Source organism: Podarcis bocagei (genome assembly GCF_964188305.1).
Source record: "Podarcis bocagei genome assembly, chromosome: 2".
Taxonomy (NCBI): Eukaryota; Metazoa; Chordata; class Lepidosauria; order Squamata; family Lacertidae; genus Podarcis; species Podarcis bocagei.
Window position 1 is genome coordinate 79,057,979 of NC_138126.1, and position 21,722 is coordinate 79,079,700.

Below are 21,722 nucleotides of genomic sequence, written 5' to 3' on the forward strand. Positions count from 1 at the left end.
TGAAAAAACAGTAAAAAGATGCTGAGGAACATAGGACTATGGTAAGCCAGAATGTTTCATCAACAGTCTCTCCCCCCCCCTTTTAATGTGGCAACAAGGCCTATTAGCATTGGCATTCACAGAACTTTTCTTATGTTTACATTTCCATAGGATATTAATAGGACCATGGTGTAGGCCATTGTTAGAGGGGACCAAGAAACCAGCAGGCATGCCATAGTTAGAGCCATGAATACAACTGTTTTCATGCACAGTCTTAAGTTCCCAGAGAGAACCCTTTTGTAATTCTTTCTGTCTTGGAGGGCCCAGTGGTTCTCTTGGGGCATGCCACTTAACCAGGAGCTCAGAGGGCATACATCTGGAAAAGCCCTTAATTACCAGGAGTAAGGGCAATACACTGGAGACAGAAGACATTACAATATCAGTGTGATCTCTGACATCAGTATTTTGAAAGAGCATATTTTTGCAGTCATGTTTTCACTGTTACATCATGTAATTTTTCACTTTTGTTGTACTAAAATCTAATTGGAAAGGCTTCAGCTATCGTCCCCAGCCCAGCCAAATACTGTGCATTGTGTGAAAGTTTCCAAACGTCGCTTGGTTGCTTTGCATTGCAATGAAAAGGCCCATTGGATCTGCAAGCGAAATACAGGTGAGTTTAGTTTTTACAGGTTTTTAATTCCTTAAATTTTTCCAATTTATCTGTGATTTCCAGACAGATATTCAAGTGGTTAGCTTTTTCCTATCCCACTGGCATGGTATATGATGAAATAATCCAAATGCAGATTTTATTGCCTGTATATTCAGAGAAATCTATTGTTTGGTTGCTTTTTCATTTAATGAACTGGTATATCACCTAATATTTCAGAAAATCTCTAAGCGGTTTACATCTTAACAGAAATCAAAGGGAGGAATTCAACATTGTTGCTTTCCAAACATTCTGTCAGTTCAAGCATTTCCTGTATGCCTGATGGAACAATCTCTCCCATCCCTGCTCTACTAATTGTTCTGCGTGTTTCCCTGACCCTCCTAGAGCCAGCTGAGGCATGTGTGGGGAAGAGAGTGTGGTGTGCTACCAGAAGTCTTCACATGGGATTCCACTAGCAGGACCAGACCAGTTAGTTCAATCTGGCTCAAAATATGTTACATACATATTCCACATTCAATCCAACTGCTATTAATATCTGATACATTTTAAATAAGAGAATTAAGGAGTAAATATATCCACACATATACATAAGGAAAAACAAAAAGAAATCATATAAAAAATATGTCAAGAAGAAGTATCATAAATATTACAAAACTAGGTGTCTTCATATATAAAAATACAAATCTGGAATTGAGGAACCAACTGTTATATTGAGTCACTCAAGAATCATACTCTTCATGCATGCACAACTTCACTCCATCCACTCAATTCCATTTAACAACCAGTGCATATGTACACGACAGCAGGTGAAAAGCTCAACCCCAATAATTTCCATCCCTTCTCTCACCTCGAGCAATGCAAACACCCTCACCCCATCTTTCATTTAAGCCCTTCTCCACCAACAAACTCTCACCCTGTGGGCAGTTAACCCAGCATACCACCTCACAGGGAGCATTGCAATCAATTGACTAAAAATAAGATAAATCTTCCATATAGGACAACATGTTAAATCTCAACAGGGCTCAGCTATAGACCATTTAGCTGAACACCTTGCCATTGTTGACCCTGTGGGAGTTGATAATTCTTGTGATATGTAAAGTTGAATAACTGTTCCACCCATTCTTGCTGCTTTTACTTCGTAGTAATGATAAAAGCCTACAGTGTTACATGATGCTTGAAGTAAAGATGTGTGCCAAATCCTAACTGGCATTTGCACACTTTTAATATATATTGGGAATTGATTCCAGTGTGAGTCTGGCAATTTTGTGAAACTAATTTAAACTGGTTGCATTACTGTGTGGCTTCTATTTCCTATTGCAGCTGTTGACCGGTATCAGGAACACAAAGGAAAGGTGCTTCTATCACCACCAGGCTCTGTATCTCAAGTACATGCAGATTTGATTTCTGCAAAGGCAGCATGCTTGGAGCTTAGAGAACAATGTACAGGGATCACTATCTGGAATAATGCCTATGCGATTGCTAGAGGAACTGTATTGCTAAAAAGTGAAGAGCGCTGGTCTGCAGCATATGTCAAATCAGGTTGGCCAAACATTCTGTAGATTGCAGCTCACAGTATTGTATTATGCATTATGTGATAACAGAAAAACTGACTGATACAATTTATAGAACTAGGGACTGAGCATTCTGAGATGTAATCAGAATGTGAGTTCTTTGCCTTAAATGAAAAAGGCTTTAAGTTTCAGCTGAAAGAAATATAAAATTAAAATGCTGCATTTTGAGCAAACATTCATTTTGATAGCTTGCATATTTTATTCTCATTTCAAGAGCAGAATCTTTGTGGAAAGTATTTTGATAGTGTGAAGAAAGAGTTTGAGAGAGCTTGGCATAAAAGGGAAAGAGGAATGGATATTCTGTACACTACTTGGGTATTCTCTGTATAATGGTTTATAATTTCTGAAATGAAATAAATAAAACCTAAGTATTAGATGACCAGGAGAAGAAACAGAGAACTGTGGAAGGCAAATATGATTATTGTTATGTCCTTTTTATTATTTTTCATAGATTGCTCCTTGGGTTACTTTGGAAAGAACTGTTCCTCTGTTTGCAGCGGATGTTATGGTGATGAATTATGCAATCCATACACTGGAGTTTGTGATAATTTTCATTCTTGTAGAGCTCAGGACTCGCCTACTATTTGTGATCGAGGTACTTGAATAAAGCTAGTAGGGGATGAATTGGGAGCAGAGAAGAACTCTTTCTACCGTGCAAAACTAAATGTAAACTAAAAAAAAAAACTTTCAAGAAGCACCAATAAATATAATAGTGTTATTCCTAACTCTTCATTGCACATGACATACCTTAGCTTGGGAAACCTTGTAGCAACAGCCCAGGCATACCAGCTTTTCTGTCTCTGTAACATTTTAGCTATGTGATTGAGCTGGTGTTTTCACATTTTGATATCTACAGTGTTGCACATGATTAATTCCCAATAAGTTTATTCCATCACCTATTCTTCAGTGTTTGAGAGTGGCTGCATACTTATATGCACACACGGTTGCCATGGGTACACAAATGTTTTCTGCAGAAAGCACATAAATTGTTGGTGACATACCTTTATCTTTGAGCCACCACTATACGGCCTATTACACTTATGTGTGTTTTCAATTGGATTTGCGTAATATAGGCATTCTGGTGGTTTATGACCATGTAGATCCTGACAAGTTTATCCACAATGACGTGCCTCTTGTGCTATGTGTAGACGCATTCTGTCAGTTTATGTGACCTGCATGCTCTTACTAAGCTGCCTTGTTTAAGCCCCATGTTCAGAATTGAGTGTGGTGGGAATGGATGCCTCCAGTTCCATCTGTGGGTTGTGAGTTGTTGTTTTTGGTGGCCATGTTCTTCTTCCTTATGACTTAATTTGTAGAATTTCTAAAATTAATTTTGGAATTGGTGCATGTGCAGTTTGCTGCAGTTTTCACATTGTGTCTTCTATTTTATGGGTTACTGCAGTGTGTGATTACACAGGACAGAGGGCCACAACTGTTGACCTGTCTCATTAAGCATCCTCTTGGTGTTGTTGTTTTTTCTAATAATTGCTTCTTACCCTGCCTAAGTTCTTTAGCATGTACAGAATGCTTCGTAGAGAGGCTGGGATTTCTCTTATGTGCACTGTCACTCAGAGAAGGCCAAAACTGGAAGTTTCACCTACTGTTTCCTCCCAGATTCAAACTTCACCTCAAGTGAGAGAAAACTCTTCCTCAAGCCCTTCAGCAGAGGTCGTGAAAGAGAGACAGTCATGACTCACATGGATGCTTGGATAAAATGAGAAAAATCAGGAGAGATTATTGCAATTTTTCTAATACAAAGTTCTATGAAATGGAGAAAAACCCTCACCCATCTTCCAAGCCCTGTGCTTGTCAGAAATTGAAGGAGAGTTAGTGGCTATGTTCATACTCCTGTTTACTGTGCACTCGCTGCATTTCCATTGCTGGGTTTTTAATCTGTATTCATGTGACATCGTTGAAAATGTATATGTATCCTCTACTTTGATGCATTATTTCCTAAGATAGCTTCACACAGATTGAAATACTTAAACCATTCCCAGTTTGTCTCTAGCCAAGGTGTAAACACCTTTGCATAAGTTAAAGACATCCCTGCCCTATCAATGCCTCCTAGCGTACACAGAGGCTACACTTCCACAGGCATATACCTCCACATGTGGTGGGAATGCCCCAAAATTCAATCCTTTTGGATATCGGTGCTGCAGGAAAAATGCAAAATAACAAAACAAATAATGAAAGCAATTCTGGAGTCTTTCTTGTGCCTGATAAACCATCAAGTGGATCTGTGACCACTTGTCATAGATCCTTTGCTTAAACTACTTTGCAATATACTTGTGATTGATTTCTGCCATCACTTCAGATTCCTTTTTGCATGGCTTTTTAATGAAAGCATATATGTCCTGTTGAGCACTGGAACCAGTAAGAGAAGAAATTAAACTGAAAATTGTGACAGTGCATCTATACACAGTAGTATGAACTGTGGCTCATCCACACTTCCATTTGTCCCACTGTTTTCCTCTGGGAAAACCTCCTGTTTACCGCTGAATCAGAAGAAACATCAGTCATTTGTTTTGGTGTGGATTCATGTTTATTCTGATTCAGTGGTAAACAGCGGGTTTTCCTTGGGAAAGTGGTGGAACCAAAAAAAAAAAAAAAAAACACCCTCACCACTTAGACCTGTGCCTAGAAAGCATGGAACAAGTTGAAAACCTTTTGGACCTATGCGTTCTAGACACAGGACAAGCAGAAGTGTGGATAAGCCTAAAGTCTGCAAAAAACAACACACACACACAAAAAAGATCAGTGGGTTGGGAATGCAATTGTCCCCTTCTGCAAGTACAATCTGGCAATTTCAAACAGAAATCTGGGGAGAAATTTGAGTGGATCCTGGGTGAACAATTTGCTTTTGCATAACAGCAAAACCCATATTATAGGCATGCATTGTACAGAGCTGTAGCTATGGAGGAGGCTAGCCCTTTTTTTGCCTCGCCATTGAGGCTCTCAGCCTCTCTGTGTAGGCAAATGCACGTGGGGGGCTGCCAAACTGGGTCTTTGACCCGAGTGAAATAAAGCCCCTGCACTGTGGTCCTTGCATGTGACAAATCTTATTACAGCATACAGACTGGAATGTTATCTGTTGTTTATTTGTGTTTTGATTAGCTATGAGCAGTGCATGGTGTCCACGATTTTCTGGTTGGAAATATTGGGGAAATGGCTGCTATTACTTCAGCAATGTCAGCATCAGCTGGGCAGATTCTCGGAAACAGTGCAGAAGATTCAGAAGTACAGACCTCGTATGGATTGGAAGCAGAAGTGAAATGGTATTTACACATCCCCAGGGCAAAACACAAATAATGGAGATCTAGTGGTAGATTTTATATGGCTGTGTGTGTGTGTGTGTGTGTGTGTGTATGTTGGTGTGGGTGTATATATATATGCATATATAATATATATGTGTGTGTTACTATTTTGAAATATCTTCAGTTAAAAGCTGGGTTTGTAAATTTTAAACAGAATATCAGCGTTGTTTTGGCATTGGTTTGGCTTTCTGATATTTGCACCTGTCATTACCACAACCTACTGTGTTTTAAAAACAGTTATGAGTGTGATGGTTGTGCTGTGGCAGCAGCATCAAAAGACACAGCCCCAGTCTGGCTCGAGTCCCATGGTGCTGTGAGTCTCTTTCCGTATACCACATTCACTTTAAAGTGAAGGTCTTTGCTAATTAGGTTTCCCTGACTAAATCAAATATCCCTAACTTTGTGGGCCAGGTCTGATTTACGCCAGTGTTCCTTCTGGCTCATTCTTCCAACTAGTTCTCTTTTCAGAGGTGCTGTGGCTGTCTTTGACACTATTTTTCTCCACTCTGGTCCGCATTTCTCTTTGCTTTTATAATGTCAGGGGTATCTGCTTATCAGCGCCAACAACACAGGCCAGAGAGTTCCCTACAATGTGTCTCTCTTCTCCAAGAGAGAGTAAGGCTGCAAATTTCCCTGGGAGTAAGCCCCATTCAGTTCAGTAGGACTTGCTTCTGAGTCCCACTATGTTTTTGAGTCTTAAACAGGTATTTCTTCAAGAGGTCTCATTTTAAATCATAAGGTATTTTATTCAGAAATTTATTAGACAAATTCTTGCAATATCTGGCTCTGATTGCTAGTTTATTACATGAAAGCATGTTCATACAAGAGGTGAGGTATTTATTTCACAAGTATTGTATATCTCTAGAAAGTGCTTTGTGAGTTATGAACATGACTGGGCTTAATTTTGTTTGGAATAAACTGAGCCGCTATTTGTAGCTTGGTGTGTGTGGAAACAGCTTAGTTTGCTAAACCCAGTTAGTTACAGATTGAACCTGGATTGGAGTTGTCTATCAAAAACAGAAAAAAATTACGATAAAAAACTGTGTGATTTGAACTGAGCTTTCTGTTTAAGAAGAACTGTATAAAGTTTAAAGTATGTTGAGTTACTGGGAAGAATGTGTTTGTATCCAGCTACAGATAGGTAGCCGTGTTGGTCTGCCATAGTCAAAATAAAAAAATTCCTTCCAGTAGCACCTTAAAGACCAACTAAGTTAGTTCTTGGTATGAGCTTTCGTGTGCATGCACACTTCTTCAGATACACTGAAACAGAAGTTGCCAGACCTTTCTATATAGTGAGAAGGTGGGGAGGGGTATTACTCAGAAGGGTGGTGGGAATGGGAGATTGGCAGATAGCTGAGATGAGCCTGTTGACGACTCTTAACGACTGTAATAGGTCTTACAGGAAAAGGCAAGGGGTGAGAAGGTGAGAAATGGCTTAGTCATGTATAATGAGATAAGAATCCAATGTCTTTGTTCAGACCAGGTCTCTCCATGGTTTTAAGTTTGGTAATGAGTTGCAACATGACTAAGCCATTTCTCACCTTCTCACCCCTTGCCTTTTCCTGTAAGACCTATTACAGTCGTTAAGAGTCGTCAACAGGCTCATCTCAGCTATCTGCCAATCTCCCATTCCCACCACCCTTCTGAGTAATACCCCTCCCCACCTTCTCACTATATAGAAGGGTCTGGCAACTTCTGTTTCAGTGTATCTGAAGAAGTGTGCATGCACACGAAAGCTCATACCAAGAACTAACTTAGTTGGTCTTTAAGGTGCTACTGGAAGGAATTTTTTTATTTTGTATCCAGCATTTAACTTGTGGATGCTGCCCTCTTGTGCTAGAAATTGATAGTAATGCAAATATTAAAACTGAGAGAATTCAAAAACAAAATGTCCTAGTTTGGGAAGTTGGGAAAATGGAAACCCCATTTTTGCTATGAGCCAGAGCCAAACACAAACTCCAGGCATTGGAGCCTGTCTTGTCATTCAGTTGCTGCCAGCTTGTTAAAATTCTGCCAGCTTGGGGCTAAGGATCCTATCTGTGTTATCTCAGAAGAGGTAGGAAGCCATCTCTTCCAGCTGGAGCTTACAGGAGCCTTTGCCAAGGCCTGTACCCCAGGGCTTGGGGGCATTCCTTTTATGTGGTTTAAAGTACTGTTAGCTCTACTCTGACCTTGTAAAATTTAGCAGAAGGCTAATATAGCCATCAAATATTGTTGCATCCCAAATTGTTTTACTGTCTCTTGTATTTTGGCAGGACTGGTTGTCCTCTGTAAACCCTCGTGACATTTTGTGGACTGGGCTGAATAGCAGGAAGCAAAAATCCATATGGATTTGGTCAAATATGAAATCAGCTGCTAAAGCATTACACTGGTACATAAGTGTATACTGGTACACATAAGTGTTTCTGTCAATTTTAGTTTCATCGTTTCTAATTTGCATTCCAATATTACTATTTTCATCTTGAGTAAAACTATTTTTCTCAGTTTATTTATTTATTTATTTATTTATTTATTTATAAAGGTATTTGTGTACCGCTATATCATATAAAAAAAATCAAAGTAGCTTACAACAATAGAAGCATAAAACCATAAAAATGTTAAAAACAGGCATCAATTTACCATTGTGGAAGTCTGTATTCCTAATTGTCTGCAGAGGCAAACTATAAACAACTCCAACGCACTGTAACAGAACAATGAAAGCAAAAATAATAACTAAAATAATTACCTCAAAGAACAAAAGAAGCAAAGGCAGAAAGAGCACAGAAATCCAGAGCTAATAATAAATACATTAAATTCTCAAAATGAAAATGGCATATAAATTAAGCAACAACAGAATCAAAGTCTTGTTTAAAAAGAAATGTCTTGAAATGCTGGTGAAACACAAATAGGAAGGTAATCTCTTGGAACAAGGAATTTCACATATGGAATGTGCCTGCCATAGAGAAAGCCAGGCCTAGAAGGTGTTGGCACATGTGGGAGGGCTGTGCTACACATCTTAAAGGATGGACAGCTCTACTTGGTTGGAGACAAACTGCAAGAAGCTTTGTCCCAAGCTGTTTAAGGCTTTAGAAGTAATAGCCGACACCTTGAATTTCACTTGGAAACTGAACGTCTTGTACAGTACTTGCCCCAATCAAAGTTTTAGTGATGGTGTTTTACACTGGTAGAAGTTCTTGGATGGTTTTTAACTGCTGCCCCATAAAGAGTGTGTTACAGTAGTCCAGTCCAGATGGCATGTCGGACTGGGTTTATTTTTAATGTTTCCTTCTAGGAGCAGCCGGTGAGGAGGAGTGACATCATGCACCTGGCTGTGAAGTCACTGCCGCTTACAAGGAGGGAGACGGGCAAGGTGACAAAGAAGGTTGGTGCTGTGGCTGAGGAGACAATGCGCTCTGCAGAATGCCCCTCTCCTTCCCAGTAAGCTGCAGCAACTCTGTTGGAGGCCAGGAGCATGGTGCCACCCCTCCTCACTGGCTGCTCCTGGTTTATTGTTGTTGTGATCTGTAAGGTGGCTGAAAAGTTTTTTATAAGATGTAACAGAAATGTGCATATCTGTGTCTATACCAGTTAATCAGTCATGTCTTTTTCTTACAGGTTGGAACTAAAAGGGAGCCCAGCTGGAAGATGTATGGGTCTTAATTCAGTAGACCAAACTGCTCTGAGACTAAATTGTGAGGAAAAACACAAATTTATTTGCAAGAGAATTGAAGGTAAACTGCACAGTAGAGTTCTGAAGGTGATGAAGAAGAAAACATCTGTAATAATTAATAATAATAAATTAATAAATTTATTATTTATACCCTGCCCATCTGGTTGGGTTTCCCCAGCCATTCTGAGCGACTCCCAACAGAATATTAAAAGCACATTAAAACATCAGACATTAAAAACTTCCCTAAATACTTGCTTAGAATTTTGATTTTAATTATATCAAGGTGAGCTCTCTAGGTTAATCAGATTTCTTTTCTCCGTTCATGGTGAGGCACAAGGTTGCATAGGTATCCTTTATCATGCAGGATGAAGCAAGCTGTGAATCATGTGATACACAAATGAATATCAGGTGTGATAGGGGTCTACAAGCCAACTGCACAGGCCATCTAGATGGTCCTAAGGAGCTTCCCTTATCATTTGCCCCAGATAGCTTCCATGCCTGAGATGCCAAAAGGCCTCCCAAGGGAATTCAGAATGCCAGAGTAGTGCTGGACAACTCTCAGCCAGAGTGTGTACTGTTTTAAAAGATCTAATCTTCAATGAGTGAAGAGTGAGGTGTAGTCGAACTTGTACACGACCATCTGGGGCAGGCCTGGGGAACCTTTGGCTCTCCAGATGTTGCTGAACCATAGCTGCCATTATCTCTGGCCATTAGCCATGCTTGCTAGGACTGATGAGAGTTGTAGTTCAGCAAAATTTGGAGGGCCAAAGGCTCCCCACACCTCATCTGGGAGACGGAAGATTGTGAAGATAGATGGGTGCATCTGCAACCTTGGCTGACCTTGGTAGTCCTAGCTCAGGCTACATAGTTTTGAGACAGGCAGAAGCAATGTCCACAGTTTTGAGGAAGGATAGAGCAGTCCTGCCTTTCCAGTTTGAAGTGCATATTAAGGGGAGACTCACTTCTCTAATATCAAGTGCACAGATTTCTGGTGTGGCACCTTCACAAGATTTGCAAGCGCTGATCAGCTTTGAGGCTCCATATATATGATACACTTTAAAATGCCATTCTGGAAGGTGCTGTTCTTGGAGTTCAGCAAGAAGGGTCTCAGAACTCTGGTTCTCTTGGTTCTTAAACATGAAAGTTCTGCAAACGTTTATTCCTAAGGTCAACTGTGCCTTCCGCCAGGCACAAAATCTGATGTTTTCCTTCCTTCCTTTCCTTGCCGTATGTCCCACACAGAAAAGGAGTGGCACACATTAGACATTTGGAGGACTTCCAAAAAGTATTTTGGAAAGACTTATACAGCTCTGACACTTGTATCACTGAGGAAACATCCTTTGGAAGGCATATGCTCCAACAGATGATCTACACTTGCCAGAGGGCACTGAGGTGGCCCATCCTGGGATGAACATTGCTGCTGGACATTCTGCTCAATGATACCCTCCTCTTTCAAATACATTGTTATGGAATGTTTAGGAGAATTACCAGTGTCTCACTCTTTACACATTCCACATATTGCAATTTGGAAACACATGAGTTAATGGAGAACTCAAGTTAGTGAAAAAATGTATTTCTACAATTTCTAACAGAAACATTACTGGACAAGATCTGCTGTATTTGCAGAATTAGTATAGATGAGATTGATGAGCCATACAGTATTGGGTACACATGCTGGCCCTAGGAAGTGCAGAATGTACACTCCTTTGCCAAAACTTGTACAGGACTATAGTACAGAATAAAAAGGAAGGAAACAGGCTGTTCTTTTTCAGAGTGATTTTGAATGGACTATGCTTTCTACAAAGTCATCTTTGACAAATCACTGCAGTGTTTGGATCCTTGACCATGGGCAGCATGCCCTCTTTTGCAAAACCTCAAATTTTGGCACACAATATTGATACAGGGAAATCAAAAAGGCTCTTTCAGTAGGTCTAGCTTTGTATTGTGGTTGCAGGAGGGGATGCTGTCTTGGATATTTGCCTGGGTGGGGGTAATTAAACTTGAAAACAGTCTCTGGTTGGAAGTTGCAGCTGGGACTTAATCCAGTTCCATGAAGATCACCTGTCTATGGCAATTAGACTTGAAAAAAGATGTACCGGTAATTTTCCCATCCTCAATTGCTGGGGTTTGGGGTAAAAGTGTATTGGAGAGAGTAAATGAATGAATGAATCAGTTGGGTGATTTTTTTATGTATGTGTGATAAGGATGTTATGTGTATCAAAGAGATTTGTGAAGTGGCACTGCTCGCTTCTTGCACATGACCTGTGGAAGGTTAACCACCAAATAATGTGACTCTTGAGCCGAACAAGTTCTCACCCCAATGTAGTGGATTGTTGACTAAATAATTAGTGGCAGTGCCACTTGATCAAAGGACTTGCCTGTTCTCGTTTAAAGTGCTCTGTATTCAAGCCTATGCAATCAGTTCCATTAGTTGAGGCCAGAGGATGTGGACAGTGTGCTTTTAGCTGTCTGTCCCAGTATTTGCCCATCATGGCTTGCTTGTTCAGGTCAGGGATGGGGGGTGCTGACCATGTGGAATCACTGACTTGAAAGGGATGGTGGTATTAATACTCAGAAGGGGTCATATTTCAATATACATAGTCTCTGATCTATGTCTATGCACTAATAAATAATCAAATTTCTTTAAATCCCTAAACAACTTAATGAAAAACCGTGCAGAAAGGGGAGTGACTGTTGGCAGAGACTATAATGGAGCTGTATCATCTGTAATTGGCAGGTCCTAAGTAATATCTGGAGAGTATTACCAATTTTTTTTTAAAATGATGGAGGAAAATCACTTAATAGATGTGGAGCTTTTACCACCCTGCTAATAAACACTTTTTAATCTCAGCCTCATAACTCAAATTATTGAATATATTATTTCTAATTACCCTACAGTTGACATCAAAGACAAAAGAGATAAAAAAATTGATTATTACCAACAAATATTATCTTCAAGATTATCTCTGTTACGTTTAGAATTTTAAAAAATCCCCAAAATATTATTAGATGTGAATATGAAAGAAAACAATTTCAAACTACTATTCCAATAGTATCTAACTACATAACACTGGCAAAATTTATAGCCAAAATAAGCAGTGCTGGAGGTGCAAAAGAATTAAAGTGTGTTTAATATATAGTATGACTCAAAAATGGAAGACTAAGGATCCCCCTACTATAGAGGAATGGTTGAGGAAAATTTGACAAATTAGTCTAATTATAAGGTTAATGTATAAGAGGAACACAATATAGAATAATCAGGAAAATAAATGTATTGAGAAATTGCTTATATTTATATAATTGTGGAATGACAATGTAAATGATGATTTTTCACCTTATAATCAATTCACAATAATTTAGATTTTTATGTACGGTATATTGATCTGTTTCTCTCCACTTTTCTTTCCCCTCTTTATGATTGCACTATTATCTTATTGCATAAGAAATGTAATATTGAATTGTCAAAGGTTCAAAATTCTACAGTGAAAATATTTTAAAAGAAAGAGGCAGTGGCACATCCACTCATGGAAAAAGACCTTTCTGGACCCTGATGTACTTGGCAATTAATCTGTTAACCAAGAACATACTCTCTCACCAGACTACCCCAAAAGAATGGTTCATTCAGTGAAATAAAATATACATTAACTAAAGGAGTAACTAATGTGAAGTAATATCTGTCTATCAATCTTTATGTCGTGTAGGTACAGCAATTATACCTAGGACATTCACACTCTTAAGCTAAATGAGTAAGAAGTCTTAATCTATATTGTGGAACAGTGGGTGAGTCCAACACATTGCTATGAAAACACCTAAGCTAGAGATTTACATTTTACCCTTGCCCCTTCTGCTAGGACATGAGGGTGTTGCACTGCCAAACATTTGGCTATCAAGGTCTGTAAAAGAAAAGTAACCCACAGAAGAACTCTGAGGTGAAACAACATAACTGGATAAAAAGAATGTCTTGTAAACTTTATATGATAATTATTCAAAGCATATTTCTATTAGAATGGATAGTAAAAACAATTCCTGCTCCCTCCCTCTTTTTTCTTTTTACCTCAGTGGAAAATCTTTTTGATGTCTATACTGATCACTTTCTGTCAGGACCATTAGAACCTCACTTTTATACCTCCTTTTCCACCGCTGCATTAGACTGCTTAAATGATGCCAGCTGCACAGGAATAGTGAAAGATTATCGATACTACAGAAGAACAAGAGGTGTTGATATAATTGTTACTTATGATGAAGCTGCAACTGCATACATAAGACGTGGTATGTTTGTGCGCCTGAAATAAAAACTAGTAAACAGCTTTTAAAATGCACTAGTACTCTAAAAATATTTGCAAAGTATTGTGGGTCTTATATGGATTTTCATTTTTCTTCACTATGCAAGTTTTGATTTAGTTTGAAAAGCTTGTGTATTTGTTCTTACTGTAATCTAAATAGTTCCCATTTTAAATCTGAGCTGTAAAATGTAATTCTATTTCATTCCCCAGATTTAGATTTCATGTCTTAGCCAAAGCCATATCTTGCTTACATTCAAAACTCGTAGGTCAGGATCTAGAAAACCCCATGCAGAAAGTGCTTTCATGCACATATGTGGAAGCCCGGGAAAAGTTCTCAGGTTCTCCTTTCTTGCTGCATCTCTCTACGATATTAACTACCCATTTTAGGGGTTTTCTGACTAAAATGGATAGTGGTGATGTAGAAAAAGTCTCCAGTTCACATGTGGACTATCATACATGGACTTTTTAAGCCTGACCATAAGTGTGTCTTTCTTGACATAAGACCAGAAAACACATTTCTTAAATAAAATCAAGAAATACACACATTTGAGAGAGTTTAGAAATTTAAAACTTTTGGAACCCAGTTCATCACAGTTGCAGTGACCTTATGCAGAGATTTCTCCAAAAGACATGACATGAAAATTCAAAGAACTGTATTATGTGGGGTGCAGTATCATTACCTGCAACAGGGATTGCCCCCCCTTTTTAAAAAAATACTCCCCCCTCCCCAAGCTTCAAGCAAGAGATTTTAAGTCCTGCAATCTAAACGGAGGAGACTTACACAAGCAATAATTTTCCCATATATGATTATCCTGTTTTTCTTTGTTTTAGGGACTGGTCCTCTAGACTCTGCTCACTTAGTCTTTACTTCCTTTCACTCATGTCCTGTATTTCTTGGTCTTAGCTGGGAGTCTTTACTTACTCATTTACATTATTTTAGGTACCGAAAAAGGAATTTTGAATGCTCATAACTTGTTCCTACCTTCTGTTTCTCTCTTCCACCCTCCTCCCTAGTTTAGCTTCACAGCAGTCTGAGATCCTGTCCGCATGATGCATTTAAAGGGGTATCATATGACTTAAAACAGCCATATCTTCCCCAATGGCATCCTGAGAACCGTAATTTGTTAAGGGTGCTGAGAGCTGTTAGGAGACCCCTATTTCCCTCACAGAGCTACAATTCTCCAGAGTTCCTGGAAAGAGGGGTTGATTTTTAAACAACTCTGAGAATTAAGTATATGGTGCAGGCAGGCAAATCATAGTTACTTTAGGCACAGCCTTTAGGTTAAGATCTATGTGTCTGTGTTATAAGTCAACCAGGATTATCTGCTTTCTCCATACTGCCCCTTCCCTCTCTACAATGGTTTGATATGCTTTTCTCACTGGAAATGGTGGAATTCAACTTAAGTGATCTTTGTTTTTTTAAAAAATGAAATAAGCAGTTACATCAGCCTTCATCTTTATTAATGTCAGATGCCTCAAGGTCCTCAACTCCCCTATTTCCCACGACCCTTTCTGCATATTAACATTTAGATCAGCTGGTTCTGTGCAGAAGCTGGCTAGATGGTGACGTCATTTGGTTGCTTCTGAGGTTTTGTATGATTTTGTTTTAAGTGTGTAATAATGTTTATCTGATTCTCTACACAGAATGTAACTTTCGTTTCTATGGTTATAACTGTGCATCCGATTGTAAAAAATGCTATGGAGGATTCAGGTGTAATTCAGTAAATGGCAAGTGCCCAGAAAGGATGCAGTGTATTGGCCAGTTCAAAGGTGAACTGTGTGAATTAGGTACAGTATTACTTTGAACAGATTTGTGTGGGGTTTTTTGTCTATATACAGTCATACCTCGGGTTGAATGTGCTTCGGGATGAGTGCATTCGAGTTGCGCTCTGCGGCAACCCAGAAGTAACAGAGCGCATTACTTCTGGGTTTTGCCGCTTGTGCATGCGCAGACGCTCAAAATACGTCACGCACATGCACAGAAGTGGCGAAAAGCGACCCGCGCGTGCGCAGATGTGCCGTCGCTAGTTACGTTTGCTTCTAGATGCGAACGGGGCTCTGGAACGGACCCCGTTCGCATCTAGACGTACCACTGTATAAGCACAAATGAAAATCTAGAATGTTTATTTTGCAAGGGTGGAGCTGTCTTGCTTTGGAAAATTTTGGTTGCCTTGGTAGAACCCTTGCAAATAACAGATTAATTTACAGGGGAGGTTAAGGGTATTTCCACTGAATTCAACCAAGTGTAAAACCACAGCAGGATGAAATGCATATGAGACCACTTGCTCAAATAACTAAGTAGTTGGTTGTTTTTTTAAATTCCATCCTTAGATTTTTCCTTGTAACATGATGTTTTGAATATGTTCGCCAGCATGTGCAATCTGCATGAACTTTTTTTACCCACAACACCCTCTACCCTTCTTATTTCCAAAATAGAAGTTTTCTTGTTTGTGCCATTTCTCAAAACTAAAAACACACAATTTGTATACAGTATTTGCTAGATGCGCTCATTAGTCTCTATGACAGAAAAAAATGGAAAATACAAAAATATGCTTATTTAAAAGCAGATACAATGTGGTGATGTTGCTACAAAATGCTTATGAGATTTGTTGGTGCTGTTTTTAAGGAAACGTTTTTCAGACAGGCTTAGAGACAAGGCATAATGACTAAAACTACATATCTCTGGAGGCAGCTCAAAACAAAAGGCTAGCCACAGTATGAACTTCAGTAGAAAAGCATTAGAAAGTAAATGCAAACAGATGCAAATACAGTTGGTAATGTGAAGCAAAAAACATGTTAAAATAGCATGATTCCGTTCAGTGCAAATTTGATATGTGTAACTGGTAGTGCTTTTGAATGAAGAAAAGGGTGTACAGTTGTGAAACCTCAGAAAATAGTATAATGGCAAACATTGCAACCAACTTTTGCTTCAGAATATCTGCATTATACATGAGCTTTTGCTTCATGATGAAAATATTAATGAAAATAAAATGAATGGTTTGGCACACCTCTAGTTTCTGCAAGATTGTGACCTGTCCTAGTAAACTATTCATGTTTAATAAAAATTTAGGCATACTGATTTGAGTGAGGTTTACTTTCAGGTAAATACATAAAGGACTGTAGTCTAACTGGCTGAATATCTGTCAGAATGTGTTCCTGTCACTTGGAGTACTAAAAGCTGCTGCACTGCGGGGTTGGCCATGATGCTTTAGTTTAGCATGTGATATAGCTAAGGCTGTATGGAAAAGAATAAATACAGTGGTGCCCTGCAAGATGAATGCCTTGCAAGATGGAAAACCCGCTAGACAAAAGGGTTTTCCGTTTTTGAGCTGCTTCGCAAGACGATTTTCCCTATGGGCTTGCTTTGCAAGACGAAAACGTCTTGCGAGTGTTCCGATTTTCTTCCGCCCCCCCCCCTTTTCTAAGCCGCTAATAGCTGCTAATCCGCTAAGCCTTTAATAGCCGCTAAGCCTTTAATAGCCGCTAAACCGCTAATAGCGCTAATCCGCTAAGCCGCTAATAGGGTTGCTTTGCAAGATGAAAAAACCGCTAGATGAAGAGACTCGCTGTAATCTTACTGGAGGGCAGTTGAGTCAGCCTGTCTTCTTTCTCTGATATTAGAAATAGCTAAAATAGCCGCTAGTGAAACCAAATCTGAAGACCAATGTTTAGACATTTGCAAAACTTGGGTAGTGGTTGTGTTCTAAGAAGAAAACAAACAGAACCATTGTCACAAGGAAGGGGTGCATTTACAAGCAAGAGGACAAACAAACAATGGAAAAATCCTGGGAAGATGGAACATAACCAAAAATCTCTCCTCACTGGAAGAGGGAGTAATTGCACCAGTTATGTGTGAAATACCATGCACTTCCAGCCAATCAAATGCTCCCGTGGAAAGATCACACACTCACCACTTAAGAATAAGAATAATAACGGAGAGAAGCAGAGCTGTGCCTGAAGCTGCTTTTTTGGAGCAGGCAAGATGCCAGGCTGCCCACTGCAGATGGCATACCTGTCTTTTGGAGCAAGTTGGAGGAGAAATCCAATCATGGATATTATCCTCAACTATAGAGAAAGGTTCAGTTCTCACTTGACATAAGAGATCAGCATTAGTTTCCTTATAATTTTCTTCATTTCAGGCATCAGGAATCCAAAATGTCCACAGAATGCCCCATGGTGGTTTTATGATGGACACTGCTATTATTTTGAAAAGAAAAGGAAACAGCAGTACGCACAGGCAAGCGTGCAGTGTTCATACTACAAGGATGTCAACCTTGTCAAAATTGACAATGAAAAGGAAAAGGTATTGTACTTCAGTGCAAGGATAAATTTGAGACAACAAAAAGACATATAATGGTACCTCGGTTAAGTACTTAATTCGTTCTGGAGGTCCGTTCTTAACCTGAAACTGTTCTTAACCTGAAGTACCACTTTAGCTAATGGGGCCTCCCGCTGCTGCCGTGCCGCCGGAGCATGATTTCTATTCTCATCCTGAAGCAAAGTTCTTAAACTGAGGTAATATTTCTGGGTTAGCGGAGTCTGTAACCTGAAGCGTGTGTAACCTGAAACATATGTAACCCGAGGTACCACTGTACTGTAAAAGGTTTAAACATTGCTAGTTTCAGTTTAGGCTACCTTTCTTCCTGTTTTCAGGAAAAGCAGCTGGAAATATTTCAAAAAGGCAAAAACCCAATCATACACATCAGATCATTGAAAAGAACAGGCATAAGTACATTTAAAACTGACTAATTTAGGTTTAATGCACTGCAACTTTTTACATTTGATCAGATATGTAATCATTTAGACTGAAGAGGTAATAGACTGCTGGAAATTCATAAGCCAAATCTGACCCATTGAAGATGGTTTTCTCTCCCTATTGCTCAAGCCAAAAAAGCAGAAGGGTGTGGAAGGCATGTAAGCCTCAGAAATGGGACTGGCTGGCAGGTCGTTTGGGAGACTGGCGAGCAGAGCCTAGACCGTTCTCTAGCCAAGCTAGGTACATGCACTAAGGTACAACAGAGGGAGGGAAAAGGCTAGCTGGATGGCTAAGAACTAAAGAAAACTAATAGTACTCCCTCTCAAGAAAAAAACAAAGTAGATTTGTACCTTGAAAGTACTGCTATATCTAGCCCAGTGTATAGGTGCTGTGATGATAAGAAGGTGATGATCTGTGCCACAGTCAGCTCCAGGTCTTGTTTTTGCTGACTGTATAGAGCTTCTCCATCTTTGGCTGCAGAGAATATAATCAATCTGATTTCGATGCTGCCCATCTGGTGATGTCCATGTGTAGAGTTGTCTCTTGTGTTGTTGGAAAAGAGTGTTTGTGATGACCAGCTTGAGTAAACTAGCTGGAGCTAAAAAGCAATCTAGGGAATAGTGGGAGGAAAATTGCTTGTATCAATCTATTTACCATCAAGGCCTGAAGTACATGGCTGAATAGCTGTAACGCCTGTACCAGTGTTTTAAGTAGTGTTACAAAGGCTTAGCACTTCTACTGACTGCCGAGCATTAGCAAGATTCCAGGACAGTTCTAGGTGCCCAACCAGAATCTGTGCTCCTTTAAGAATCAAGACGCAGTGGAAGCTGTTGTAGCTTTAAGAAATATGTCTTATTCACATAAAAGGTAAAGGGACCTCTGACCATTAGGTCCAGTCATGACCGACTCTGGGGTTGCGGTGCTCATCTCGCTTTATTGGCCGAGGGAGCCGGCGTACAGCTTCCGGGTCATGTGGCCGGCATGACTAAGCCGCTTCTGGCGAACCAGAGCAGCGCACGGAAACACCATTTACCTTCCCGCTGGAGCGGTACCTATTTATTTGCACTTTGACGTGCTTTTGAACTGCTAGGTGGACAGGAGCAGGGACCGAGCAACGGGAGCTCACCCCGTCCGACCTTCTGATGGGCAAGTCCTAGGCTCTGTGATTTAACCCACAGCACCACCCGCGTCCTTCTTATTCACATACTTACACCTGAATTTAGATGGAAGGAGTCATTGCAAGAGGGGCGTGTTCCCCACAGCAGTGCAGCACTGGAGCCCACCCTTACTTCAGTCACCCTGCCAAGATTATTTCTGGCTTTTGTTCCCCTTCTTCTTCCCAGCACATCCCTACTCCAAGCAACTCCTCCCTATCCCAAGAACATTTTCAGAGGCATATTTTTTTCATGTGAGCACCACCTGCTCCCTCCCTATCACCTTGACTACCCTGTCTTTCACAGTCCTGAGACCCTTCCTTTGATGTGCTAATGGTGGCAATCAACATCTTTGTCTTTTAATGACTTTGCATAAGCCATCCCAAGGATCCTTTGTCTAGCAGGGTTCTGTAGCTTGCATCTGTCATCAACCAACAGTACCTGTTGAATTCCATCCATCCCAATACAGATTCCAGATATTTGTTCAGGTCTTAAATTTGATAAGCTGTTTTTAAAAGAGATTTCTTTTTCTAGAAGTGGCTTAATACTATGATGGAAAGTCAGAGTTGGATTGGTTTGCTACAGGAAGGAAGTGTATGGAAATGGAGTGACGGCCGCGAAGCTGTTGATCCATTACACTACTCCTGGTAAGCATTCAATTTCAGCAGTTGCAGGAAAAGAGCATAGTTCCATAGTTACTTCCATAGTACCTATTGAGCATTGTTTTTAATAACACTCTTGCTCAGTTATAACTCAAATTGTCATCAGAAGAGGATGCTAAAGAAGGCTTTGGTGATGAGAAGCATTTTGGAAGGTAAGGCCTACAGACTGACGGAGAGAGTTATTCTCTGGAAGATATACATTTCCCCCCCATTCTTTTGTGACTGCCTTCCTTCAGTTTTGTTTGAATGGAATAATATTGTTACATGTCACCATAATCTCCATGTGCAGTGTGAGATTCCAGGAGCTTACCCAGGATTGTGTTTCCATTGGAAAGACAGTGGAGGCTAGTGTCTTTAAGAAATTTGGTTTATTAACACATTTACCCCTGGAAATCTACAATGGAGGGGGTGCAGAACATTTTACCCTAAGAGTGTCTCTCACCCCACCCCACCCCCATAGCTTCAGCAAGCTTAGTTCCAATGCAGCAGTCCGTCATTGCCCCTTGTCTCTTAATGCAGCCTCTTCCAGGCAGCAGCCAAGTTGGTTCTGCCTGCCCAGCAGTTCTTGGGGTCTGACCTTTGTTCTCTTTCCCAGCACACCTCTCACCCAAAACCCAAGCCTCCTATGAAATTACTCTTTTTCTAGTCACCCCTCCCCATCTCCTGTTAATTGTCCTGCCTCTGTCCACTCCTCAGAACCAGGATGGGTGGTGGAGAGGACAGTTCATTTGTATTGCTAAAATCCTTAATGGCCCTGGTATTGGTTTTTAATGGCTCTGCACCTAGTTACCAGGCACCAACCCAGGGATTCCACATCTGGCACAGTTCAGCAGGTTGCATTTTCCAGTCTTTATCCAAATATTAGCTAGATTCTGACATTTATTAATTTCTTAGGTTTAGGGAAATCTCCCCTCCCAATTTACAGGTCGCCTCCCGTTAACATTTTGCATACCAAAGAAAACCATTGAAAAAGCCTGCAAACACCTCGTTCTGCCCTTGCCTCTATTCCACCCTTTCAGTGACGTCTTTATGGCATTTCCAGGTCACTTCCACATTTGGCATGATTTGTATAGACTTGGTCGTGCACATATTGAACATACGGAAACTGGGGGCTGCCTGTTTATCAATATAACTGGATTTTTGTTCTGTTCAGTAATATAAAGGCAGTTGGTCCCACTTTCCTGTGACACCACACTACTATGTTTAGTGTTGAGCTATTGTTCCATCCATTCTCTTTTAATTTGGGAACTGGACTCTAAGAGATGTCCCTAATTTCTATGCCATCTGCTTTTTGTTTGCATTCTGCTTTTAGATTTCAGTTTTTTCTACATATTCTAGAAAAGTTTCCGGTTTGCTTTTAATTAGACAACATACAACATTATAAAGTCGCTCTATGAAGTAAACAAATTGGTTCTGCATTCTCAGGAATACTGCTGTATAGAGTACAGAAATGTATGGGATATTCAGTTGTTGGGTTTTTTAAAATTTTGTAAGGCAGAGAGTATAAATAAACTGCATTGTTAATTCTACCAGCTTATTTTTTATATTTTTAATCAGGTTATGGGACTTTCCTGCCACAGCAAATGGATGTGTTACGATGGTTAGAGGAGGCAGACTTATGGCATTACCATGCACTGAGCAACATTTCTATGTTTGTAAAAAAGAAATAGGTACTGATTGGAATATT

General features: G+C 39.9%; 1 protein-coding gene across 7 annotated transcripts in view; it reads left to right on the top strand.

Annotated features, from left to right (window-relative positions):
* The window catches only part of LOC308579943 (uncharacterized protein), a 77,265-nt gene that overhangs the window by 5,130 nt on the left and 50,413 nt on the right, over positions 1-21,722 (top strand). For 4 of the 7 annotated variants that reach the window (XM_081180993.1, XM_081180994.1, XM_081180997.1 and 1 more), the window contains 11 exons: positions 531-649; positions 1,967-2,185; positions 2,669-2,812; positions 5,332-5,492; positions 7,787-7,902; positions 9,126-9,241; positions 13,240-13,449; positions 15,108-15,251; positions 17,603-17,766; positions 19,908-20,020; positions 21,593-21,705. In XM_081180993.1, coding sequence (XP_081037119.1) covers positions 531-649; positions 1,967-2,185; positions 2,669-2,812; positions 5,332-5,492; positions 7,787-7,902; positions 9,126-9,241; positions 13,240-13,449; positions 15,108-15,251; positions 17,603-17,766; positions 19,908-20,020; positions 21,593-21,705 — 1,619 coding nt within the window. Of the gene's footprint in view, positions 1-530; positions 650-1,966; positions 2,186-2,668; positions 2,813-5,331; positions 5,493-7,786; positions 7,903-9,016; positions 9,040-9,125; positions 9,242-13,239; positions 13,450-15,107; positions 15,252-17,602; positions 17,767-19,907; positions 20,021-21,592; positions 21,706-21,722 lie in introns of those variants that run through there. The other 3 variants (XM_081180995.1, XM_081180996.1, XM_081180999.1) reach the window with 3 other exon arrangements.